This window comes from Tachypleus tridentatus, chromosome 11 (genome assembly GCF_004210375.1).
Source record: "Tachypleus tridentatus isolate NWPU-2018 chromosome 11, ASM421037v1, whole genome shotgun sequence".
Lineage (NCBI taxonomy): Eukaryota > Metazoa > Arthropoda > Merostomata > Xiphosura > Limulidae > Tachypleus > Tachypleus tridentatus.
This window is the reverse complement of record NC_134835.1, coordinates 39,634,016-39,661,889: the sequence shown is the minus strand read 5'-3', so window position 1 is coordinate 39,661,889 and position 27,874 is coordinate 39,634,016. Positions and strand designations below refer to the sequence as shown.

The 27,874-nt window shown below is 31.0% G+C and overlaps 1 protein-coding gene and 1 long non-coding RNA gene across 3 annotated transcripts in view; both read left to right on the top strand.

Moving 5' to 3' along the window:
• Nucleotides 1–22,210, top strand: part of LOC143231976 (uncharacterized) — a 28,133-nt gene extending 5,923 nt beyond the window's left edge. Inside the window, exon 3 of one of the 2 annotated variants that reach the window (XR_013017316.1) lies at nucleotides 22,134–22,210. This is a non-coding gene — a long non-coding RNA (uncharacterized LOC143231976). Of the gene's footprint in view, nucleotides 1–514; nucleotides 726–22,133 lie in introns of those variants that run through there. The other variant, XR_013017315.1, reaches the window with a different exon arrangement.
• On the top strand, nucleotides 11,707–26,065 carry LOC143231975 (survival motor neuron protein-like). Its single transcript, XM_076466903.1, has 3 exons — nucleotides 11,707–14,888; nucleotides 23,368–23,424; nucleotides 25,923–26,065. The coding sequence occupies exons 1-3, from the start codon at nucleotides 14,724–14,726 to the stop codon at nucleotides 25,965–25,967; spliced, it is 267 nt and encodes an 88-aa protein (XP_076323018.1). The 5' UTR covers nucleotides 11,707–14,723; the 3' UTR covers nucleotides 25,968–26,065.
• The last annotated feature ends 1,809 nt before the right edge of the window (nucleotides 26,066–27,874 follow it).

Sequence of the window (27,874 nt, the reverse complement as noted above, 5' to 3'; positions counted from 1 at the left end):
AAACTGCAATTAGTCATGTAAATGGTTGGACTTCTGAAGAGACAGAGAAATAGGTTTAATGTTAGAAACTTCAGGGACTCAAACTCTGAAACCTACAGTCCGATATTCATCAGGCAACTTTTAGAGAAAACCTCATTCTTTTTCACATTTTATGTTTCCTAATGATTGCATTGTAAAAGTTGATTATATTTTGAAGTTTCACTTCTAATTTATGTTCTAAGAATTTGAGAATCAGTGACTGCTTTATAAATTTGTAAAGGGGTCAGCATCTCAAAAGGCTTTAGGAAATCCTGATATTATTTTGGTACATTTATGTGTATGGTATACGACGTACTTGTGCTGTTTATGACCTCCAAGTTCTTATCATTCATGTTCTATGTAAAGTATAAAATCAGTGGCCTTTTTTTAATCATTTCAAAGCAGTTCATGTGTTTGGTCGAATAAACGTACGACAAAAAATTTGTCATTATCAATTGGTAACTAATTTCTGTGTGTTATGAAAACAATGATTCAGGTCATTCTGAGTTAGACTTAGAAGAACAGCAGTGACACAGCTAGTTGCACCAGTGGTAGTATAACTGAGCATGGAGTCGAAGAAGAAGAGTAGAGTGACTACGGTGAGCACAGTGGACTTGGTGTTGAGAGTGTCACGAGCACTGCTGTTGATTGCAATGGAGGACTAGAAGAAAACTTGACCAGTAATAAGGCAGTTCTGCAAAATGGACTTGATTGTATTAGCAAAAGGTAATAATTGTTAGCATTGGCAAAAATATACAGTTTCTGAATGAAGTTGCACAAATTCTTGAATGGCTATAAGTAGGCAAACTATGGCAGCAAGCGTGATAGTTAAGTTTTCCTAAGACCAAGTTCTGTAGCTCTTGGCCATATTCAGTTGTACAAATGATAATTTATAGAACTGGAAAATTAACTTGATTAATCAATATAATCAATTACCTATGAGTATTTATAAATTATGCCATATAAAATAATTCATTAATTGAAGTTACTGTAAAATCAGTTGGTGTTGCAAAAGTAATCAACTGATGAAATTAGTCTTTCTTATTTATTACTGTTTTCAGTTATTGCAACTGTCCAAGTCCCATGTTATTATTAAATTCCACTAATTGTAGTTTAGTTGTTTTTTTTATAGTTTACTGAAAACTGTAGCTGTTACTGTAAACAGCTACTGAGTTTTGATGTAGGCTTCATATGGTGGTAATTCATTATTTTGATTTTGTGATAATTAAATAGTTTTTTTTTCAAATTGAACACTGATAATTACATCTTTCGTCTGAGGTATGCAAGTCTAAAGAGAGAGGAAATTTATTTAAAATTAAAATATTTAATTATCAGAACTCAGTAGTCTTGAAAACAGATATTTTAAATTACAAGAACATTTCTCTGTGTCTGTAGCACCACATCAGTATCACTAGAAGATAAAGATAATACAGAGAATGAACACTCATCAAATGGAGATGTACAGAGTAAATCTGAGGGAAGTAACTCTGTTTCTGGAATAGTGACTCTTCAGTAAGTTTTATTTCTGATTATACTATGTAACATAAATTTTGTTCCTGGACAGTATGTGTTATTTCTTCATTGCTTATGTTGTAAAAGTACAGAAAATGACTATTATTCCCTTTGAACTTTGCTTTTGTGACCTGGATAATGAAATTAACCTATTTTCTATGTAAAAATGGGCCCATTTGCACATTTTCATTTACATAATGTCTGAATGAAACAACATATGAATCAAAATTTATGTGTATTTATACTAAATTTATATCAGAATGAACAAAAATGTTTAGAAGTGAGTAGATTTTCAAGATTTGTGACTGTAATATAAATCACTTTCACGTATCAGCCCCCAAATATAGTCTCCCATTGTGTTTTTGTTATATGCTCCCAGGTCACAAAAGCAAAGTTTGAAGAGAAAATTAGGTCTTTTCCATTTACTTTAGGCACAAGCAATTGGGAAATAACACTTTTTGCCCAGGAACAAGAAAAAGTAAAAATTTTGTTACGTAGTGTTATTTTATGCTCAGATTGATAAAAATAAGTGTCTGGTATTTCAGTTTTAAGCTCTTTAGTTTTGTATAATATTTTAATATGATGAATGTTTTTGTCAGTCTTTGGATATAGCCAACACCAAAATATCTTTTTGAGTAATATCATCCTAAATATAGGTCTCTAGTGGAACAGGAATTGACACCCTCAGTAGTTGAAGTCATTAAAATCATCAACCAAGAAGGACTTTTGCCAGGTATCAAAGTTGTTGCTGATTGGCTAATCATCAATAGTGACATTATTGTAACTTATGGAGAGGTGATTAAAGCTGTTACTTTGTTTGTTTAAATTCTGGTATATTTATGTTAAATTGTAATTTTTTCTGGAGTGTTATTATCTTATGACAAGTTATTTTAAACTGTGGCCTTCATATATGATATCACTATTTTTGCTTCAAATAACCAATTTGTTCTAGCATTTGATTTATATAGATATGCATGACTAATTGCTATTTGCTTATTTGATATCGTATGGTAATTTTTATATGGAATCAAACTTTTGATATGCACTTTTGATTAGTCACTGGTGTCCATCTCTAAATGTTATTGTGTTATTGACTAGTTACTGGTGTCCATCTCTAAATGTTATTGTGTTATTGATTAGTTACTGGTGGCCATCTCTAAATGTTATTGTGTTATTGACTAGTTACTGGTGTCTATCTCTAAATGTTATTGTGTTATTGATTAGTTACTGGTGGCCATCTCTAAATGTTATTGTGTTATTGATTAGTTACTGGTGTCCATCTCTTTTTCATAACTGTTTCTTTGTACCCTTCTCTTTTGTTCTTTTTTCTGTTTTTGTTATAAGCATGAATGATAAACCAAAAATTTGAATTTGATGCCGACTGAAGAAATGTGTAAATATTATGATAAGACAGTTAAAGACTAAGTGAATATTTGTTTGAAGCTTCCTGATGAAACCATAAACAACAGAAGAGTTTTGGAGAAATCAGCACATAGTTTAAGAGATATTAATATAAGCTGTTCACCTGCTGTCTTCACAATCGTCAAGCTGTAGCAGAAAGAAAACTAACACAGGAAGTCTTTGGCTGACTTGTATGCACCATTATTCCAAAAACTGAATTGTGAATTTTTTATTAACTTTAGAGAAGTATTGAATTAATTTCATACTTCTGTTTTATGTCATTACACAAGAAGAAACCTTGCACTAATTACTAAATGATATATATGTATATATATAAATATGTGTGTATAGTTTCTAGACAAAGATGAGACTTGTTTAGTTTAGTGCCTGGGTTTTAACAAGCAGAATAAATTACTTTGTTTTTATTTAACCTGTTAAATTTTACTCAGGTATTTGTTGTTTTCAAGAGTATTTTTTAGTGCTAATCTTTTGAATTAATTATATTTCTCAGGGAGTTGAGCAACCTGTAGGTCAAAGAAAACAGATGATGTGGAACATGGCTCACCTGTGGTTGAAGGTAGGAATGTTGTGAAAAATATATTGTCATGACTCTATAGTATTATTACAAATATAAATATATGTTAACTGTCTTGTGTTGTATAAAGCATATCAGTTTATGATGTCAATTTTTTATATATTTTTTGTTCTTGTTTGCAAATTCTACTTCACTAATATTTTAATGTTAGTGAATTTTCCTTTAGTATACAAATTTTTTAAATGATGAAACATATCAGTAATATTTTTTTGATTCATATGTCTAATATTTCACTGATATGGGTATGTGGATCTAGGCTGAAGTGAATGATTTGGAATCTAAAGTAAAAGGAGGAGGATTTCCCCAACTTTCCCCTTATCTGGTTCCTGACATTAGCTCCTTCTGTCAACATTTGGCATTGTTAAAGCAGCTGAGATTATCCAAGAGATGTGTTATTGTTGTGCCATCTGTTGATAAGTACATTCAGTAGCACAGTTTACTTCTACTATTAGTTTTTGCTTCGTAATTAATAAATAAAACTGAAGGTTATAGATACTCTTGTTGAGCCAAGTTACTCAGCACAATATGAAAGTCAAACATAGAAAATTGTGTTATTCCCTTCTTACTCAGAGAGGTTGTTTCACTATAATTACTTCTAGAACCTTCTAAATGTGTGTTGAAAGTTTTTAATACAAATTTGTATTTCATCTGCTATTTTCTCAATTTTTAACACTATATGGGTGCTGTCTGTTTGACTGGCCTTGTAACCAACACAACAAAACATGATATCTTAATTATCCTTTCCTTCTTTTTAGGATGACTGCAGATTTCAGCAGAAATTACAATTATTTATCCTAAATGGCAACAAGCTTGTAACAGTGTGCTTCTGTTTTTAATTTTGTTGTTTTGTTTCTCTTTTATTCATGCTTCATTATAATCTATAGTAACAAAGTGCAGGGATTTTATTTTAAAAACAATTAGGATATGTCACCTATCATCTAACAACATATATTCTTTGTGCATTCCTCAAGGCAACAAAATTCCCATTTACCTTTTTTTTTAATCTAATCTATTAAATTTTTAATTTGTACATTTTAGGACTTTTTGGTTAAAGTTTACACATCTATAAAAAAAAACATGTTAAAGAAAAAAATTCAACACTTCAGGATTGAAACCTTTTTGATCTTGGAAGCTGATCTTCATCGAACCTAAGTTGGTTGTCCCAAAAATAATTGTATAATTTTCAAATACTCATTTTGGAAATAAAGTTCAAAGAGTAAACCAGAATTACTCATACTTATCTTTCTTTCTAACTTACCTACTTATGAAAAGGTTTAAAACATTTCATTACCTAGTGGAATACTGATATCCTTTTACTAAAATGAAACAAAGACATTACAGTCACGTAGGTCATAGAATGGCTTTTTTATTGGTTATAAATATGTAATGTTAACAAGAAAGCATGAGTAAATAAATAATTTAGAAAGAGATCAGATATTCTTATTTTAATTTCTGGCCTGTTAGTACCTGTAATCAGAGTATCTAATTACAAAGTATTGTAACACTTAAATGGAAGAAAGAAAGCTTAAAACAAATAATTCAGAGCTAAAAGGTATTGTGTGACATGTAGAAATAAAGATTAAAAATTGACATAAATATATCCTTTTTAAACTAATTGAAACTTGAATTGCAAATTATGTATTGATGCCAAGCATTTTCACGTGCATTGACAATAAAGTTGTTTAATTGCATTTTAACTGTAACTCAGTAAAAGTTATGATGTGCACTGAACACCACTATATGACTTGAAACAATAATTCAGAGTTCAATATTCATTAAGTATTTTTTTTTCCTAATTATAAGTGCTTTTTTGTGTGTTGTTTGACAAATGTAAGACATGATAGTTTGAATGTGATTTTATTAAAACTACTTTGTTTCCTCATTTGTTATTAGTGATAGCTAGTCTTGATGAACGTAAGAAAGAATGTGTGGGAGCAAGAGAAACAATTAGGTGGCTGGAAAATGAACTGAGGCATGGAACTAGGTGAGTAATGTTTTTTAGTTTTTACTGAATAACCTACAAGTAAAAATGTTGTGTTGGAATACAAGAAAATGTCTGTAAAAGTATAATATGTATCCAACCATATATTTTTATATTCAGTTAAAAAAAATTAAAAACTAACATGTAATATACGTGTATTGTGTGGGAAAACATACTTTGATTCTGTAACCTCCATTATTTTCGTTAAATAATTCATAGTTTATAATGTTAAAAACCATGTTTTAATACCTGTGATGAGCGCAGCACTGATTGGTAGCTCATTGTGTAGTTTGATTTTAAACACTAACCCGTTACCATACTCGTTTTGGTTTGGAAGTATAATTTGTCATCGGTTATTATTATTATTTGTTTGTTTGTTTCAATTTTTCTGTGCAAGTTTCATCTATGTTTTTATTCCCAATCTTGAAAATTGAAAATATTCTTTCCAACTTGTAAAAAAAAAATAATGCCCTATGTCACGAATTGGAAATTATCTCTATTCTTATACTTGCACTTGTTATTTCAAAATTCTAGGCATAGTTAAAAACATTCTTTATCTTTTAGAAGTCAGACTCCGTTTCACCTTCTAATAATTTTCATCTTTCAAAAAAAAATTAAATTCAATGAAACTATTACTGCTATTTCTTAATATTTTCAGCTGGAAAATGATTGTTATAAGGCAAATATTTTTGACTTAGTTATTACTTGCCATCATATCATTTATAAACCTCTGTTTATTTCTGTATATAAATATATAATAATAAATAAATTTGAAACATTGTTTTGAATTGGTTTGATAGTATAAAAGGTACTAATATTGTTGAGTTTGTTTCTATGTATAAGTGTAATGATAATTAGGTTTAGGATATTTTCAAAACCTCATTAAAAAAAGAGTAATTTCAAGTAACCAATCTTGGATCGAAGATCAGAGATTACAAGTGTCTCATCCTGGTCCTCTAGACAGAGGTTGGTGTCAAGGCCGAGAATGTTTAAACTAAGAGCAGTGGCGAGAATTTTGAAGACAAGACCACAGTCAGTAGTGCAGTTTTATTAAATGAGATAAGTTTGGTTTAAAATAGACACTTTTGATACAATCATAACAGTCATAAATAGAAAAGTCTTAAAGAACAGGCTAAATAAGTTTTTGGTCAAAACAAAGATAAGGTTTGCATCTTTACAGAATATACTTTGTTATAGTGGTACTCAAATGTTTTATGTTACTGCCAATAACAACAACAGATACACAAGTTTTACAAAGTGCAGTCCATCCCAGAATTTGTTGGTTGGAATTTCATCTTAACATCTGATGTACTACAAAATGGGATACTTCTCTTTGACACTGTATTGTGATTATTATTATTGCTTGCCTATTAATAATAATAGTTAGAAAAGAAGTACCATTTGATAAATATATTTTTATAAGCTATGTCACAAAAATTACCAGTTTATTACATTTTGTATAGCATTGCCAAATCAATGTGAAAACTTTTTTCTCTAACTTTATTGTTATTTTGAACTAAACCTCTGAAAATTAATGCAAAGAATACCTGAGCACATCCCTGTAATATCAGGACTACAACACAGGAATCATTTTTCAAAGTTCCTTAACAACTATTGCCATCCTTTCATAGGTTTATCAGTGACTTTTGGAAATTTGTTTTTTGTTTTTTTTCAAATTTAGCTGTTGGTTATTTATTGAAGCCACTTGTGTGCATTTTACATGAAGAGAGGTTAAACAATAATATTTATTAAATCCGTTTATAATGTGTTTGGTCTCAATGATCTTTGCCTTTCATTTTTAACACGTTGGACTCTGTTTTTTCTACAGAGAAATTTGAATATGCAAACTTGACAATTTTGGGCTGAATAAAAAAAATAAAATAAAACTGTTCCTTTAATTCTGAGAATTTTTGTGTGTGTATGTTTTACTAGGTACAGAGTATTACTAGTGACAAACAGAAGGTTAAATCTAAAAATGTGTGGTGTTTATCATACCACTCTTACTGTAGAAGTTTTACCTCAGAACTGCTTTCAGTATTGGTAAAGGTAATTCATCTTTCTTCAGAAATTTATATTGATTTTAAGAATAGTGAACTTTGGTGTAGATAACTGATTTTAGTGCAAACTGGGATGCATGAGACAGAAGAGACATATATCTTTGCTTAAGTTATAATTATTATTGCAAGTAGAAATCCTATGCTAAATACCATTTTCATTTAAACAGTGACTCAAAATATGTATAAGGTATTTTTAATTGAGTACAGGTATCATACTTTAGTAACTTGGTATTCATTGAGCTACCACAATAAACAAATTCTGTAGTAGTCTTAGTTTTGAATGGATGTCGTAAATAACTCCTGGATACTTAGGTGAGAATCTCTGGTTTGTAACAAGGCAGTTTAAGTTATTGTTATATGTTATATTAGTATTTTCAAAATACAGTAACTTTTTCACACAAATAAGCTGTGAATGAAGTGCTTTTAAGTGAAGGATATTTCTGTCTATTATTAGTAAGATGCTGTTCCTTTCAAATCGGAATTTCAAAATTTGATTTTAATTTGTTATTAAGATCATTGATATTTATGAATATCAAAAAACCAAATTATCTATATTTATTGTAATCACAGAAATATAAGAATAAACAATAACTCATAATAATTGCCTTTGCCTTTAACATTTTTTCGTTCTTCATGTTTTGATACTGAATTTATCTACATTTATACATACACAAGGTGCCTAGTTTGGTAAAAGATAACAAAGTAACATATTTAAATAATGAATGTATTCTGTTCTGTTTTTCTGTGACATTTCAGACATTTTTCAGGAAGTAAATACCATGTGACATAGAAACTGTCTATTTTGTGGTTAATATAAGAAACCTATTTTTTACTCGGTTGGATATTGCTGCAGCATATACTACTGTTTTTATAGTACACATGAAATCTTTTTAACATTATAGTAATATGTGCACACAAAAAAATGTATTTAACTTTAGCAAATATGAGGCCTTTACTCTAACGTTTTAGCTTTCTTATTCATTTCTACCGTAGATTTTTGTTTATTTCATTTATTTCTTACTTTATGTATTGATCAACACTTGCCACAATCAGGTCAAACTGTGAACATCATGATTTTTTAGAGTTACATTCAAGTTTTAATTAAACTATGGAGTTATTATGTATGAATAAAGTTGGCATCAAAATTTAATTAATATTTTATAAACTTTAAGTTCTTAACTTTACGAGGATTTATTTTTAAAATGCCCAGTTTCTTTTGATATGAGAATGTGATACTTGCTTTGCAGGTTTTTCTTCTTCTCTGATTTATTTATCAACTCTCTGAAAAGTAAAAAATTTAACATAAATTACTCATTATGATATAGATATTACTCAGGCAAAACATAATTTTCATAACTTTTTTGTTACTTATTTACAGAGCCATAAACTAGAAAATCAGAACCACCTTGCAACACCCATCTGTCATATCCTGTCTTACACAAATTGCCAATAGTTCATTTGGATATTTTATACCATATTATTTATAATGAATTGAAAGCCAAAGCTCTAATCTATAAAATAATGTATTTTTGTACATTGTCTGTTTCCATTTTTTAGTTTCACATTTGTTCTCACTGGCATCACATCAACAAGCTCAGCTGGATTTTGAGGCTCTTATCACATAGTTAGAAAACCGGAAAAATTATGATAATTATTGGAGATGTGTAATTCATCCATGTAATTTTTCTTTATTTTCTGATGTACATCATATAATAACAATTACTAAGTTAGATGAGGTAAGATAAAGAGAAACAATAATAAACATTCTTCACAAGATTATTCTTACTGTTATGTAATTTCATATGGTAATTTAAGCTTTGAGTTTCCAAGTAACTTACTACTTGTATGTGATGGGATTATTAGTTGGAGGCAGTTCAAAGGGCAATAAAATTTAAGTAAAAACAGATGCCTACTGTTTTAGTATAAATGTAGTTTGATGTTACATGTGAAGTTGCTTGAGAAGGAAACATGAAAAGATAATTTAGGTCAAATTGACCAACCTTGTATATAGGGTACTGAAAAGTAAATTTTATAATGAAAAGATAATTTAGGTCAAATTGACCAACCTTGTATATAGGATACTGAAAAGTAAATGTTATAATGAAAAGATAATTTAGGTCAAATTGATCAACCTTGTATATAGGGTACTGAAAAGTAAATTTTATAATGAAAAGATAATTTAGGTCAAATTGACCAACCTTGTATATAGGGTACTGAAAAGTAAATTTTATAATGAAAAGATAATTTAGGTCAAATTGATCAACCTTGTATATAGGGTACTGAAAAGTAAATTTTATAATGAAAAGATAATTTAGGTCAAATTGACCAACCTTGTATATAGGGTACTGAAAAGTAAATGTTATAATGAAAAGATAATTTAGGTCAAATTGATCAACCTTGTATATAGGGTACTGAAAAGTAAATGTTATAATGAAAAGATAATTTAGGTCAAATTGATCAACCTTGTATATAGGGTACTGAAAAGTAAATTTTATAATGAAAAGATAATTTAGGTCAAATTGATCAACCTTGTATATAGGGCACTGAAAAGTAAATTTTATAATTATTGAAACAGTTTCTAGAGATTGCATAAATTAGTAAATTATCAAATGAATAAAAGTATTTTTAATTTTAACATGAAAGTCACTTTGCACTTGGACTAGTTAATAAAACTACTTGATAAATTCAGAGGCAAACCTTTATTAACAAGTACTTCATTAAAAATATATATTTTTTATATACAGAGGTCTTGTAATGTTTACTGCCAAATTGTGTGAAAATACTAAAATATTAAAAGTAATAGTATGGAAATGATAATGAGTATAAAATGGTTACAAACTATTTTATATGGTAAATAGTAATAGTATGGAAATGATAATGAGTATAAAATTGTTACAAACTATTTTATATGGTAAATAGTAATAGTATGGAATTGATAATGAGTATAAAATGGTTACAAACTATTTTATATGGTAAATAGTAATAGTATGGAAATGATAATGAGTATAAAATGGTTACAAACTATTTTATATGGTAAAAATAGTAATAGTATGGAAATGATAATGAGTATAAAATGGTTACAAACTATTTTATATGGTAAATAGTAATAGTATGGAAATGATAATGAGTATAAAATGGTTACAAACTATTTTATATGGTAAATAGTAATAGTATGGAATTGATAATGAGTATAAAATGGTTACAAACTATTTTATATGGTAAATAGTAATAGTATGGAAATGATAATGAGTATAAAATGGTTACAAACTATTTTATATGGTAAATAGTAATAGTATGGAAATGATAATGAGTATAAAATGGTTACAAACTATTTTATATGGTAAATAGTAATAGTATGGAATTGATAATGAGTATAAAATGGTTACAAACTATTTTATATGGTAAATAGTAATAATATGGAAATGATAATGAGTATAAAATGGTTACAAACTATTTTATATGGTAAATAGTAATAATATGGAAATGATAATGAGTATAAAATGGTACAAACTATTTTATATGGTAAATAGTAATAGTATGGAAATGATAATGAGTATAAAATGGTACAAACTATTTTATATGGTAAATAGTAATAGTATGGAAATGATAATGAGTATAAAATGGTACAAACTATTTTATATGGTAAATAGTAATAGTATGGAATTGATAATGAGTATAAAATGGTTACAAACTATTTTATATGGTAAATAGTAATAGTATGGAATTGATAATGAGTATAAAATGGTTACAAACTATTTTATATGGTAAATAGTATAGTATGGAAATGATAATGAGTATAAAATGGTTACAAACTATTTTATATGGTAAATAGTAATAGTATGGAAATGATAATGAGTATAAAATGGTACAAACTATTTTATATGGTAAATAGTAATAGTATGGAAATGGTAATGAGTATAAAATGGTTACAAACTATTTTATATGGTAAATAGTAATAGTATGGAATTGATAATGAGTATAAAATGGTACAAACTATTTTATATGGTAAATAGTAATAGTATGGAAATGATAATGAGTATAAAATGGTACAAACTATTTTATATGGTAAATAGTAATAGTATGGAAATGATAATGAGTATAAAATGGTTACAAACTATTTTATACGGTAAATAGTAATAGTATAGAAATGGTAATGAGTATAAAATGGTTACAAACTTGGTTTATTTGACCAAGCTCACGTGAATAAGATTAATTAAAAGCAGCTACATACATTTTTGTTACCAATATGGTTTACACACTTCCAATTCCATCTGGAAGGTGCACACATCCCTTTAGTAGCTGAAATAGATAGGTAGTCTAAGATTTATACCTTTGGCCTACTTATTTAGGCAAAGTTGACTGAGATGATTCTGACATTTCATCCTGCTACAGAATCTTATAATCAGCTCATCTCACCATGGATTCTTGCTTTCTCCACTTGTTATTCCTTGAGTCACCTAAAGAACTTGGATACTTCTGCCTGAAAGCACAGTGACATTTATTTAAGAAACACTTTTCAAGTTACTCTTTTTTTACAGATAACTCAATATCAGTTGACCATGGGTTCATCTGTGGTTTGCAACAACTTTGTATTAGTTCAACAGTTTCCTTCATGCTCTGTGTTCATTATTCAGTTGTATGTAATATCACTTGCTCTGAAATGTATAGAAGTTAGCACTACTCTAATTGTTTAATCTCTACTGACTCTCTTAATACTATGAAGGCTGTGAAACCACTCAATATTAGTTCTCATTAAGTTGTCTTGAGTGTTGTAAAATGAATGTACTATTTCTCCCTATCACTTCTTTCTGTACAGTTTTTTAGCCAGCCATTTCTCACTTTTTTAACCATTCCAATCATGATCACTTGTTATGCCTGTTAGGACTCTGTAGTGTTAAGTGACTCATACTGATTCATATCGATGTGCTAAGAATCAATTGTTCATTTATTGGATCCTTTGTTTACCTGTGACTTATCTTCCATTACCTTCATAAGGTGGCTTTGTAAATGATTTACATAAGCCTATAATAAATTATCATTACAGAAGAGGAATCTTCTGTAGGTTGCATCTTACTAGATTCATCATATTTCTATGTCATTAACCATCCCAGTTGAATTGCCCTCTATAAGACATTGAGTGGGCTGGTATGTGGACTACTACTACTAATTTTCTATTTCAGTTCTTACATTATCTGGCAGTTTCCTTTTCTGAATGCTTTCAACTAACCAATGTACCTATTTTTACTACATCTGTTAGACTCTAACAGGTAATTTTCTCAATCGTATAGTATTTCATTCCAGTATACCTTTATTTTTTGCTGGATCCCTTCTCTGTTCCACACTAACAACAATTTTAATTATAATTACTATGGGCTGCAGCAGGCTGTGTTGAAATGAGGTGTTCCATAAGACTATCTAGACACCTATTGGATGGTATCACCTTATTATGGACTGCCACTCATGGACAATCACTAGTAGAGCTAAAGAAAATCCTGGTTATCCCTGCCTATCATCAGGTTGTATAAACTGGGATCAGTTTACTTTCAGACATGTAGGAAACTTGGTTCACATATTGCACAGATTTCAGAGTACTGTTTCTTAGGTCCTTCCAATGTTTTTTATCTCCCAGACGTTACCAGTGGTCCTTGGGAGTCCGTACCAACCATAGTTTCCTGTTGCTGGAGTGGCAGACAAAAGCTTTTCCTTCAGATTGTTTGAGCATGTTTCTCCACTCTAGGAGAAGAGGGCAAAGTGGGGGGCCTTCATACTTTGTTTTCTCCAAATGTAAGTAGGAGTGGCACCAGCCTCCATGGGAGCCTACTTGTAATTCTGGTTCAGATTTAACACAAAGCTATCTGGTTGGTGAGTGCATGGCCATTCTATTTTATCAATGTTGATTTCATTTATTGTTCATGGAAGGTGGTCCACTATCTTCTCATAATTCTGAAAGTGAAGTGGTCCTATTCTAGGTCCTTGGTTGAGCACAGGTACCATGGAGGCATCCTGATGGATGGGTTCTATATATATATTTATAACCATTCTGTTCAAAATACAGCAATGGTGTTCTGATGGTGTAAAGAGTATACCATCCCTTAAATTGAGTGGCATCATAGAATTAAACATCTAAATGCAGTTCTCCTCTTCAATTGGATGTGCTCATCCTATCCTCATGCAGATGCTTGAATCCTGCAGGCTGGTTTTTGAATATCAAGAGAGCCAATCAACTTTAGTCCTCACACAGGTTTGGGGTTGTCCATCTGTCTCCCTCGATTCTTCCTTCTGTGAATTGGGTTATGGAAAGTAAGCAGTATATTTCTGTTTCTGTCTTGGGCACTCCCTCATTCTCTCATGAGATATGGATGTTACTGACCTTTGAATGTTTTGGACCAGTCCTACAGTGACAGGAGTTTATTGCTTGCAGTGAGCTTCCAGCAAATACAGGATGACACATTTCCAGATTTCTGGGTCAATGCTAATCCTGTATCATGCCCTGGAGTCTGTGTTTATCTCACATCCATGATTTTAGGGCCTGAAATGACTGTGATGATCCTTGCCTTACCTTCAAGCAAATGTCAGTACCCAGCGAGGAGGTTTTAGATGTGGTTAACATGATAAATATGAGTTGGTTACGTTTGTGTCTGACATCTTAATTAGATGAACACAATCCTCCTATGGCAGTTCTTGGAGGGGCCATATAGATACAAGCCAACTTTAGTTAAAACTGGCAAAAAGTGTATGTAGAATAAACAGACATACAAGTGAATCCCACTTCTGCTTTATATATTTATATTAATAATATTTTAATGTGATAGCCTACATTTAATCCTCATGTTAAGGTTATCAGTTTAATTTTTAACATTTCTAACAAAGGTGAAGAATTGCATATTGTGTTACATAATCTAACAGCTGTTCAGTTTTTAATTAAATTATAATAAATGGTTTCAGCTTGAGTTTTGAGATAAAAGTTCAAATATGTCTTATGAGAGAAGCATAAAACTTTCACTAAAGAAAGTTTGAAATACGTTTTCTCTATTTTATTAAGCTTATGATATATATAAGAAGATTGTGATAGTAAACATATATACTGTTACTTTATAAATTGGAAGACTACTGTCAGGCAATATTTTCTGAAGATGGACTTCTCTATGAAGCATGTGTTATGAGTACTAATGAACAAGAAGGGACATGTGTTGTTCACTTTCTTGGGTATGGTAATGAGGAAGAAGTTTGGATTGGAGATCTTCTTGCATCTCAAGGAAAGCATGCAAGAGCACAGCAGGAACTTGCAGCCCAGGGTTATTTTACTGATAACATTGATGTGGAGGTAAAATATGTATACTCAGTCAGTAATTTAAGACTTGTATAACATTATACATTTATATATATTTATTATATTGACCTTTAAGTCATTGCTAACCTACATCACAGAAGCTACAAGGATGCAGCACATGTGCACCCATCTTACTGTATCCAAGAGCATAAAACTGACCTTTAGTCATCACAAAGTTACCTATCTTGGCTGAGCTTTAGTGGGCTAGTATTTTCAGTTATATATGTATTATCATTACTACAATTAACAAATATGTTTTTAAACTTATTTCTTTTGTAAAATATAGAACTGTAAATAAAGAAGTAAAGCAAACAATTATCTCTTCCAGTTACAACCTTTGTACTCAGTTGCTGTTTGTCTCAGGTTGCTAAGATTTAAGAAACTTCACACGTGGAAGATGAGAAATTAAATAATTTTTTAAAGGTTTTATATATATACATTTGAATAACCAAAAATTTATAAATTACTATATTGATACCATTATAATTTATCAAGTGTAGTAACTAAGCTGTATTTGGGTCTTAAAGAATATGAAATTTCAAACGGGCTAAAGACCCAACTTACCAGCACAAAGTAATACTTTAAAATGGTTGAGAAAACCACTTGAGGGATATTTTAAGCTTTTGATTGGTTATTCACAAGATGTAAATGCATATAAGGACCTGTTTTCAAAAATGGGAAGAGGTGAGTAGAGCCACTGTGTTTAATTCAGTATATGAATGATATATCAGCAAATAGAAAAGATAGGAGGTTCTTATTTCATATTCTAGCTTCTCAGTATCAGTAATTTGAGTTCCTAATTTGTACAAAACAATAAGCTTCGTACTTGGACACCCAATCTGAACCAATGCTGCATTTAACATACCTTGTGACACACAGAAATCAATGTTTAAAAGTGTTTTTTTAATATTTATTTTTAAATTAAGAAATCAAATAATGTATAATATGAAAATTTACAGTATAATCTACAATTTGATACCAAACATAATGACATAAATTCATAAAATAGTATTATAGTAGTATTATAATTGCCTGAGAACAAGCTATTTTTTTTATGTAATATATTGTAATGAATATATGTGTGTCCATGAAAGATATCATAAGTGAATGTTTTAAAAGTATTGCATGGTATTGTAAACAGTATAAATACAAAAATGCTTTGTTTCTAAACTCTGCCACAGTGATTTTTGTATCTAAACTTTATGTAGTATTTGTCAACCTTTGACTGTGTTCTTTTAGGTTTATTCCCATTTTGTTTACAACTATTTAGTCTTAGTGCCAATGGAAGTAGACAGCTTTGATGTCACTGGTTGCTCCACACATTTTTATTTTTGTGTGTTTTATCTTGTACAAAATAATACTTTTTCAAGAATTGAAAGAAATCCTTTTAATTATTGCACAGAATAAGTTTTTCTCCTTCAGATAACTTAATACTTGCATGTCAAAATGTTTAAATATTTAGTATTGTACTTAAAGCTGGCAGGAGTATGTGTAACATTATTCTAAAACTGAAATCTATAAAGCTATAAAAATTAATGATAATTATTAGAATTATTATTTAAAATACTAAAGATTACTTGTAGTAACATCATTCTTTCTAAGAGGTAACTGCTAAAATTATACTTCTAGTTTCATTTTAAAGGTATTTTAGTTTAAAAATAAAATTGTGTTATCTTCACCAGGGCCTGGCATGGCCAAGCGTGTTAAGGCGTGCGACTCGTAATCTGAGGGTCGCGGGTTCGCATCCCAATCGTGCCAAACATACTCACCCTTTCAGCCGTTGGGGCGTTATAATGTTACAGTCAATCCCACTATTCGTTGGTAAAAGAGTAGCCCAAGAGTTGGCAGTGGGTGGTAATGACTAGCTGCCTTCCCTCTCGTCTTACACTGCTAAATTAGGGACGGCTAGCACAGATAGACCTCGAGTAGCTTTGTGCGAAATTCAAAAACAAAACAATCTCTTCACCAAAAAGAGTTATTACCTGAGTGTGCACTTCAGTGTAAGTTCCTGAGCATGCTGCAGGCCTCTAACAAAGCTCTCATTCTTACATCTGTTAATGTGTATTGTACCAGTCTGTTGTTTCATCATTATTAAACCATAGCCCCCCAGCAGTAGGAGGGTGACACATCTTTTATGTGTAGTAGTCACCACAAACACCACATCAGGTAGAATAATACTAAGTTTAAACTTAACAGTTAGAACTTTCATTTGAATTACGTTGATTTTGATTTTCTTTTAATTCACCTTTTATTGTTAGGGGAAACATGTCCTACTACCTGTTATTGTTATTTAATCCAATGTACAAGTTTCATCCAGTAATCTTCAAGGTCATTATTAGGTCTATGACTATTACCATACTTGTTTTAGTGTATTTCTAATTATTGCCATTATTTTCTTTCTTTATGATTTAAGAAAAAGGACTATCATAATATGAGCTTCATGTTTTCTACTGAATGTTCCCACATTAATGATATCCTTCAAGGTTTTTAAAACTCTTTGACAGAAGTCATACTATACTGTAATGACAACTGCAGACAATGATCAGTGATATTACTGCCATTGTGCACAATTTGGCTGGTTTGATTCTTATCTCTGATATAGGATACTAACTACACTTGCTTTAACTTCTCAGCAAAGTTCTACTTTTGTCTTTCTATGCTTGGGATTTACAGTTATGTGTCTTTTGTTTTCTCTTTGTGCAGTTAATTTCTGCTATATCTTGAACACCTGCATGGTCCTCTTTCACCTGATTCTTTGAGTCTAGAGATATATTTTTCTTACATTTTTCTCTCAATCTACCCTTTTTCACCTTATTTCAATTTCTTTTTCATTCTTCTGCTCCTTTTTATCCATCATGACCCTTCCAGCTTTTGTGAGGCAGCTTGCACATATCTGTTTTCCACTTTGCTCTGGGTTTTCTTCCATTTAGTTGGATGTTTTTTTTGGACTGCTCCTTGTTAGGTTGCTTTATTTTCTGTTTAACCCTTATCCAGGACTTCTGTCTTGGGTCTTTGTGATATGGTGTTTGGGTTTTTTGTGTTTTTTTTTAATTAAGTTTGTATTCTCAGCTGATGATGCAGTTCTTCAGCAGTGTTCGTATTCACCAGATTTTTATTTTGTGTGTCTATGTATATTGTTTTTTTGGAGTGATCCTCCTCTTTCTCTTGTCCTCTTCTTACTATTAACTATCTCCCTTAAGCCATGGAGGCAATTCATTCCTGGAGCTGCTTGTTGACTTCAGTCCTGTAAAAACTTTTCCATTGGTGAATCCCTTTGCTACATCCTATGAAGTTCTGTAGGTTCTTTCTCAGAGGTTTTTCCTTCCATCTTTTACTCTGCACCTCTCCTATTGCATAGGCTGTGAGGTAATTCCTCTGCTCCATTCTAGAGTTCTACTTCTGTATTTTTTATCATTCCAATGAAGGCAGAAGGCTATTAGTCTGTCCCACTTAACCCAATTTTGGTCTTTCTTTTGGTCAGTTTTCTCATCATGATGGATAACTTCCACATCTTGATTTGTCTACATATTTTTTTGCTTCCTTTGATTTACCTCAGTGATCAAATATTTGATTCTCAATAGTTCCTTTTCAGTTGGTTATGGCCCAGACATTTTTTTTTTCTCTGAGGTCATATTCTTGAAGCCTATTATATCACTAATCTATAGACACTTGGTCTCCACTTACCACACCCAGTGTGGCTTACTTTGTTTTGACTTCCATTTTCCTTCAGGAGTAGTCTCATTTCAATCTCAATCCTCCTCTAACTACATTCGTGGAGAAGGCACAGCCTACATTTTTTGTCTTTGTCACTTGGAGGTTTTTGATACTAGGACTCTTGTGTTTCCTTTGTTTCCTGCATGAGTTATTTTGGAGGATTCCCTCTTCTCTTGAATCTTTTGTTCCTCTTAGATTTGCCCATACACATTTCCTTCAGTAGTTTATGACCTGTCAATGCAGGTATCAGTTGATCTCACATGGCCCTGGATACCCTTTTTTTCCCATTTATACAGACTTGCATATGATTGGAGCCTTTCAGATCTCAGATCAGTGACTGTGTGCTCCTTCTGCATATAAATGTGAGTTTCTGTAACTTTGGTGACTGTAGGTGATACTTAGTGCTTAACAGCCACCAGTTCTGTAACTACACCTTTCAGCTGCTTCTGTTCCAATGAGGTACAGCTCTGGATGGCTGATCCATTTCTGATGCCAAGGGCAAGGTTTCTCTGGTTCTACATTTTTGAGCTAGTCTCTCCTCACAGTCTAACCTTCATTTTCTGTCTCATCTGTTTGGTATTCTCATTGTGATCCATTCAAAAACATCTGTTGTTCCCTCCCCCATTGTGGAAGTACTCACTCTCAGAACTTCTTTTGTCTTGGTTCTGGTTTTTCTCATATACGATCATAATCATCACATTTAGTTACTTATGAATCATGTCTTGAAAACTTAAGCTTAGGTGATAGAAGAACAACTCTCTCCTAGATCTGGTACCTTTACATACAATGGTTTCTCTATCTTCTGTTATTTGTAGTGGATTTTTCTCTCACTTTTGACCTCCTATCATTACTGCCTTTCCACTCACTTTACTTTCAATCTCAGATACTATAGGATGTGATACAATAGTGTCCAATAACATACACCACAGTAACGTTTCATGTATCCTGGCTTTTGTCTCCCTCTTGTTGTCAGTTTCCACTCCACAGAACAACTCTCTCCCAGATTTGGAACCCATCCATACAGTGGTTTCTCTATCTTCTGGACTGCTTGTTTGTTTTTTTCTTTGTTTTTTTCTGGTCTTATAACTACCTTATTCAACATATATATATATTATCCAGACAATGGGATGTACCAATAAGCAGTTGGTGTGTAACAGGAAATACTTACCCACAATATGCATTCAATGGGTAGCATGGAAAATGTTAAGCCATCTGTCTCTCCTTATTGCCTGCTGTTGATATGGAGTTTTATACAAGACCAGCCAATCATTGATTGACAAAAAATGGAAAACAAATTGACAGTCAGGGGGTGTATATACACAAACACCTGGTGTCTTTAGTTGTAGTAACCTTTGTGCTGTCTCTAAGTAATGGACATAATTCCAGGTGATTGTGTCTGATGACAGTGGTCCATTCATATCTTCAGTATTCTCCCCATGCAAATTTCTCTCTTCCCCTATTTCTTATAGTACATTTGTTTTGTTTTGTTTCTTTTGGAGGGGGTGGCTTTGCTTCATTAGTTACAAGCTGCTGAGGAAGTAGATATGGAGAATTTCTCATTTAGTGATGTGATTGCTGTAATACAAAACCAAGTGAACACACACCTGTATTCAGAAGTAGAGCTAGAGTGTTACCTGGTTGTGTAGTACAAGACATGTCATTAAATTATGAATCAAGCCAATTTTGACTGTTAGATCCAGACCAATGAGCTGTGGGATGATATTCTTTGTACACCTCATTTGTATGATATCCAGTATTGAGTAGCCTGAATTATAGCTTTAATAACACTATATGCTCATGCCCTGCTATCCATCTGCAAGTTAATGAACAGTTGAACAGTCTGCCATTCTGTCCATCTCAGTGATATGTTGGCATCCAAAAAAAAGAAAAAAGTTTTCTATGGCATTATGTTTTGCTCTACTACCTCTATTGGGCAAAGAGTATTCTCAACTTGAGATGGACATAGTCTTTCAACAAATGCTCCCCATTAACTTACCCCCCACCTTATGGATATCACACCCCATGAGCTTTCCCTTCCTGGTGCTGTTTCCAGAAAAGAGTTTCTTTCCACCATTTCAAGGTGAGAATTTAGCTCTTAGTGATGCAAAAAAAGATTAGTAACATTTCTAAAGTTAACATTTATTTTACCTGTAAATGTATTTCAGATTGATACACCACCTCCCATTCTTCCTTCACTTTTGATATATTTAGTTTGCCTCATGAGGCAGATGTTTGTATGGATTACTAAGTGTGGATGATGTGTTGCTCTCTTATTGGTGAAAGTATAGTTAGTTATTATTACATTTTAAGAACAAAAGAAGTATGTCATCAGTTAAACCACCAAAGACAACATGACGTTTACTACAGATATATTTATTTTTTAATATATACTATTGTAGATACAGCCCTTTGGGCAGTGCCCTTCTTCAGCTATCTGTAGTTGAATAGTAAATTTGTAAAAGAAAATGTTCTAAATCATCAAAGGTTATATGACTTTAACAAAGAAATGTGTACAGTAATGATTACAAATGGTTAAAATAGTATAATAGAGAGTTAGTGAACACATGTTATAAGAAAAAAAATCTATGAATAAAATGGATCATTTTAACTACATATAAAAATGCATCATATATTCCATCATATTCATGTGTTGTAGAAAATTATAAATAGGAAAAACCAACACATTATTCATACATTTTGGGGTCACAGTAAGTTGTAACACAGATAAACCAGTGGCTTAACACTAGTTTGCAAAATAATTACTTTAAAATGTCCAAAGATATCTTGATAGGATAAATGAAAGCTTTAGGTTTTTTTAAAGTTTCTGTTCTTTGCTTTAACTTCTTTTAAACATTTTTATACAGTATTATGCATTTATTTAATCATGTATTATTTTTTCAGTGATGTTTTTTTTAACTTTTATCAACTAATTTTTCATTTCTTTTACAAAATTTTCAGTTGTGGATTTTTCTTTTTAAAATTATAATATACATGTATATTGTTTTATATGTACAAAATAGTCTAATTTCTTTATTGTATTGTTTTAAACATTTTTAAACATTGTTATATGTGTTTATCTGTTATATTATTGTGTAATCTTTAATTTAAGACTTTTCCATTTACTGTTCAGCTAAAGGTACCTGAAGAAAGTATTACCCAAAAGTTTTATCCACATCAGTATGTATTATTAAAAATATAGTTCTCTGTAGTTAACATCTTATCATTGGTGGTTTAACCTACAATATACTTCATTTTTCCCTTTCAATAACTACTATGTGTAATTTATTATACAGTTTTATATATTATAGACTAGCACAGTACGCTTAGCATGTGTAGAAATGGGAGCTTTGTTAAAGGCTTGTAGAATGTGCAAGAACTTATATAACTATGTGTGTGAAGGAAATCACTCACTCTTTGTGGTGCAGAGAAGTAGGTATCTCTTAAATACATTTTTTCAGGTAAGAAAAGTTTTAACATTTGAAAGTGAATTGTATTTACATTGTATCATCTAAATTCATTATTTAGAACCATAGTGAGAGTATGGAATGGATTGGAACCAGGTACGGATCTCTAAAGCCTGGAAACAAAACCTGCAAAGAAACTGTTTCACATCCAATCATTTATGCCACTTATTACTGCCATTGGCTATGTTGTATAAGAAATGAGACACTTACAATAATTTATAGACAAATAAACATTTCCTGGAAAAACTGGATGACCTTCATAATATCACTAAACTCCCTCTCTGTATATAAATATCATTCATTTGATTACACCACCACCACCAGTTTGCCCCTGAACAAGAAAAGCCCACCTTATGAAAGAGCTCGTGTTGCAGTGGTTTTTATTTCATTTTATTTTACGACTTCAGCTTTGTTCTTATTATCCTCCTGCACATTTCCAATACTCTCTTCAATGAAATTTATTTTTGTTATTAATTCTCTTGTTTTTACCTTGTGTGTTTTTTGATCTTCTAATTTTCCTTCTCTTTATTCTAATTTCTGTTAATTTATATCACATCTATTTGTTCTCGTTTTCTTCACGTTATTACCACTGTTTTGTAATTTCCAACATGTTTTTAATCTTGGTTCAAACATACACTGTCATCTTGAAGTCTTGATTCTATTTTATTTACGCTAAAATATTATTATTCCTTATGCTAATATTGCAACAGTCTCTATTGGTGTGTTGTTTTCTTTTATTACTTAGTAAAAATATTACTAATTCCAGTCTGCTTACAGGAAAAAAAGTGATTATCTCTTTAGCTGAAATCTCTAGAACTTATATAATTTCATGAACTAACAATAACTAAGGGATAGGTCTAACTCACATATAAAATAAACTTTCCTATCTGTGGTACTAAATCAAATCTGGCTGTTTAACCTTCACTAATTCAGTAACTGATTGAGAACATGGTAACGGACTTACTAACTAATTAACTGACACATTATGTGACAGAGTAACTATGTGATACATGTTTCAATATTAAAATATATTTTTTCCAAGTCTTCAAAAACTTAAGATGCAGCATGTAAATCACTCCAACTGTAAACACTTATAGACATCATAAAATACAAAACATCTCAATTAAAATTATAACAAGAAAAACATATCTCTAAATTTGTATAACTGAATATTTATTGTAATAAAGCTAACGATAAGTCAAGGTAATTTTTTCATTGCTTTTTTTTATTTAGATTGTCACTGTTTATTACTTATATATATATATATATAAGGTTTTGTTCAATTGTATGTACAGGGTTCCAATCCAGCTTGGCAGTATGCTGATCAACTCCATGGACCATCTACATCTTTTGTAAGTCCATATATGTTGAACTGACTCACTCATTTGTCTTTAAAAGAATGTAAACTCACCTCTCAGTTCTTAAATAATTTCTCAAAAACAAAGAGTACATATGTTTATGCTAATATGTTATTTGGTTTACTAGCTTGCAAGGTTATACCACAGTTTGCAAATGTTTTCAGACAAATAACAGAGAAACTTACATATGGCATCACTGTGGTGAACAGCATTTTTTTACACACATTTGTCAGAATTTGTAAATATTTTCTTAATAATACATTAGTGAATTTACAATATAATGCACACAATTTCCAACAATCAGTGAACAGTATCATTGTAATATTTTCTTTTATCTGAGTAGTCATTTTTCCAAATATCACTTATATGAACTTGTTGCTACCTTTCTTCTATTCATTGCTCATTTAATGAAAAAGATATGTATCAGGTTTTAAGTATGTATGGACTGGATTTTTTGCAGTAGGTGTTTATAACTTATTGGCAATAAATTTCAACAGTAAACAAATAGGACACATCCACTTGCTTTTAAAAATGTTTTAAAATAAGTCAAATTTACATACAAATGTTTGTTACACTGTTGGTTATCAGAGTTGTATCCAGAGCTTTAAATAATTGTTTCCTTTCATCAAAGTCCACACAGGCTGATTCAATTATTTTAGAATGCAGTTGATAAGACAAATTATTTTTCTCTACTCTTATCACAAAAGTACCAGCAAATAATTCATTTATATTACCCTACGGGTTACCACAGTTGTATCAGACTTTATAAACACTCCTTAACAGTACAAATTTTTCTTGTTATCTGAGTTAAACTGTAAATCTCCTTTTAAGACATCAATTATTAACAATTTTAAAATATTTCTTTTACTTAACTTTGTTTGGTGATTGCCACAGTTGTATCCAAGAAAAAAAATAGTTTAAAGTTTTAAATAAAATTGTGATTTCCTATACTGAAAAGAATATTTTGTAAATATATTTGACTTGTTTTGATTATTTCAAAAGTCAATTGAATGCCACCCAGTTTGTGTTCAAAATTTTAACAAATGCTTATTTTTAAAGAATTCTTCCCTCTTTTGCTATTAAATTCCTGATAACATGACTAGTCTGTGTGATAAATGGCATTTGCTAATTGATCAGTTAATAGGCTCATTAATCAATTAGGTTTGATTAATTAATATGTGCACGCTCCCTACAATCTATGCAACCAAATTGAAAGAAATTTTAAAATTGGCTATGTGCTGTCTTTATAATATTTTTCAGCAATGCTCTTTTTTTAAAATATGAAACTTCCTGGTTTTATTCACATTGTTTTGATTTTGTTAAACAGTTTTGAATTACTCTTAATTTTGTATGATAAAACTCTTCCAAATACCCTTGTTTGGATATTCTTAAAAATGTGCTTTCGTCTAGAAATAAATTTGTTATAAGTTTTACATATATCCCCTACTTAACAAATTTATTATCATTATTGACTAAATACCACAACAAGGTTGATATTATATTTGTTTTCCTAACAAATAGTAATCTTAAGTCTTCTGCAAATTGAAAACATTTTTCCCTATCACAAATAAAGGCAGTAATGTGTTAATTTATTTATTTTGTTTGAACAGGATTAACAAGAAACTAATATCCAGTAAAGATCTGAGTCGTCAGAATATATTTAACTGCGTATCGTACACTGAACGATAGACTTATAAATATTGCAACTCAATAACACTGTAGTATATCATTCAATTAGTAAAAATTTAATTTTAAACAAAAAATCAAAACAATAGTAAAGTATCTTTATTGAGCCTTTAACAGTGTTCATGTGATGTCTGTGTTTCATACATATACATATGCTCATCAAATTATAGGAAAATTTTAAGCCAATACTAGATACCACTATTTAGTGTGTTTGTACTAAATATCATGCACTTTGATTAAATAGTTTCTACTTTGAGAAGTAAAAAAAACCAAAAGGTATCAGTGACATTGCTTTTGTCTAGAAATGGTTAAATGAGCTAAACAAAAGCTACTGTTTAAAATTAACTGTGATGAACATATTGTCTGCCTCAGTGTTCATCTGTCTGCCATTCGAAAACTGCACATGCAGGCAAAAACCAACATTCACTTCAGAAGTGATGTGAGAACAAGCAGGAATGATGTTGACACCAGGTGTTCTTTTCTGCAGGATATTCTAAACTAAATTATTAAGAATTAATAATACTGTCATTCACATTTGTAAATTGTGACATAAATAATAAAAATGTTGATTTATTATATGTTATTATTGAGCAGCTCTTAGCCTGACTTAAGTGCTGTGCAGTTACTTTTCATGCTGCGTAACATAAATAGCTCAAAGCTTTACTCTAAGTGAATAAAATCAAGAGTGCAACACAACTAACCTTTTTAAAGTCCATAAAATAATTAAAAAAAAAGATTATCTTAAATGTTTTCTGTCACTTGTAATGGGTACTTTTGCTTCTAACTTACTATTTTACTTAATTAAGATTCCAGATATTCCACCACTACCACCTTTTCCTCTGGATGATTAAGGTGTCACAGATGACGAAGCTCTAGCTTCAATGCTGATGTCATGGTATATGAGTGGATACCATACTGGTTACTATCAGGTACATTATAAAGAAACCTTATGAAGTTATCAAACATTTTTGGTCAAAAAATTGTCCATTCTATTTTACTATTATATCCTTCAGTATGTTCAAAAGTTCTGAGTAACTGTTTTTGACTCTGTTACTAATGATTGATGATTTCTGTCATCTAATTCTTAATGTATGTACACTTGAAAATTTCGTTTTTTAAATATCTGCATAAGTATTACCTCTTTTGTATGGCCTAATAATTAGTATTTCAGGTTGTGAGGGTGGATAACTTGAAATTGTGAGTAGCAGAACTTGAGTTATAGGAAGTGTTTGACTTAGCTGTTTAGCCCTCATGTACATAAGGTGCATCTTTAAGTTGAAAATTCAAATTTTCTGATTTCTTATCTTCTTTTTTATAACACATTGAGCAGTTTTATCACTGGTATGTGATTCCATATTGGATTTTGTTTACAGCTAAACAATACCAACAAGATAAATTCTCTGTTAATTTATTAAAGTTACATTAATTACACTGCACAACTATTTTTTTGAAAAGTTTTGCTTTCCAAAAAGTTGTTGCTGATTGTGGCAGGTACCTGGTACCATCTACCATGACGTACAGGGGGAACCAGTGTGATGGTTTGGTGGTGTTTTTGTGCTGAGGTGACAGAAGATATTTGTAAGATAGCTGAAACAATGAACCAGTGCAACTACCATCAGATACTGATCTGTCAAAGTATACCCAGTGGTTTGCATATTACTGGATTGTACTGTCAAGAAGTTAATGATTTCAAACACTCATCCAATCTAAGCAAAAATTACTTAGCTAAGAAAGAAACTGTTGGAGTGATTCAAATGATGTGATGGTCCCCAAAGAGCTCTGATCTCAGCCCAGTTGAACAAATCTGGAATTTTATAAATCAAAAACTTCACAAATCAAAAGTTAATTCTGAATAAAATTTATGGAGTGTGTAAGAGGGATTTGGAGTAAAGTCCCAAAGGACAGTTTGATTAAACTTGTTGCAGAAATGCCTTACAGACTGTCTGCAATTATTAGTGCAAATGGTAGACATAGAAAATATTAACTGTGCTGAACTCAAGCACTTCCACTGAGTTTCTGTTATACTAAATATGCAGGTGAATAAACTTTTAATGTTTCACCTGTGATTTACCTTCCATTATTATTGGCCAGGTGATTAAGGCACTCGACTCGTTATCTGAGAGTCGCGGGTTCGTATCCCTGTCACTCCAAACGTGCTCGCCTTTTCAGCGGTAGGGACGTTATAATGTGAGGATCAATCCCACTATTCGTTGGTAAAAGAGTAGCCCAAGAGTTGACGATGGGTGGTGATGACTAGCTGCCTTCCCTCTAGTCTTACACTGCTAAATTAGGGAAGGCTTGCACAGATATCCCTCGTGTAGCTTTGTACAAAATTCAAACCAAACCATTATTTTTTAGAAGTAGCCTGAAATCTAATTTTTGACAGACGTTTCCTTAACACTTTTCTGTAGTACTGTCTACATTATATAATTATAATTTGATACATACAAGTTATTAAATTCATCTTATAAAATAATTTCATGGAAGAAACTTTAAGACAGTAAAACATTGAGCTCTGCAAGCTTTCACTGATTACAGTCATTATTCTTTCCAGTTTTGGTTAACTGCCCAAACGATATAAGATGGAGATAAATTGTGTTATTAGTTGAAATTGTAGAAGACTAACTCCCTTCAGAGGACACAGCAGATAACCTGAAGGGTCTTTGCTATACAAAAATACACGTGATCGAGAATAAAGATTTTTCTTTAACTTATTCATTTGCTTTCGCTAAACTTTTCTTGGGGCAAGGCATTATAT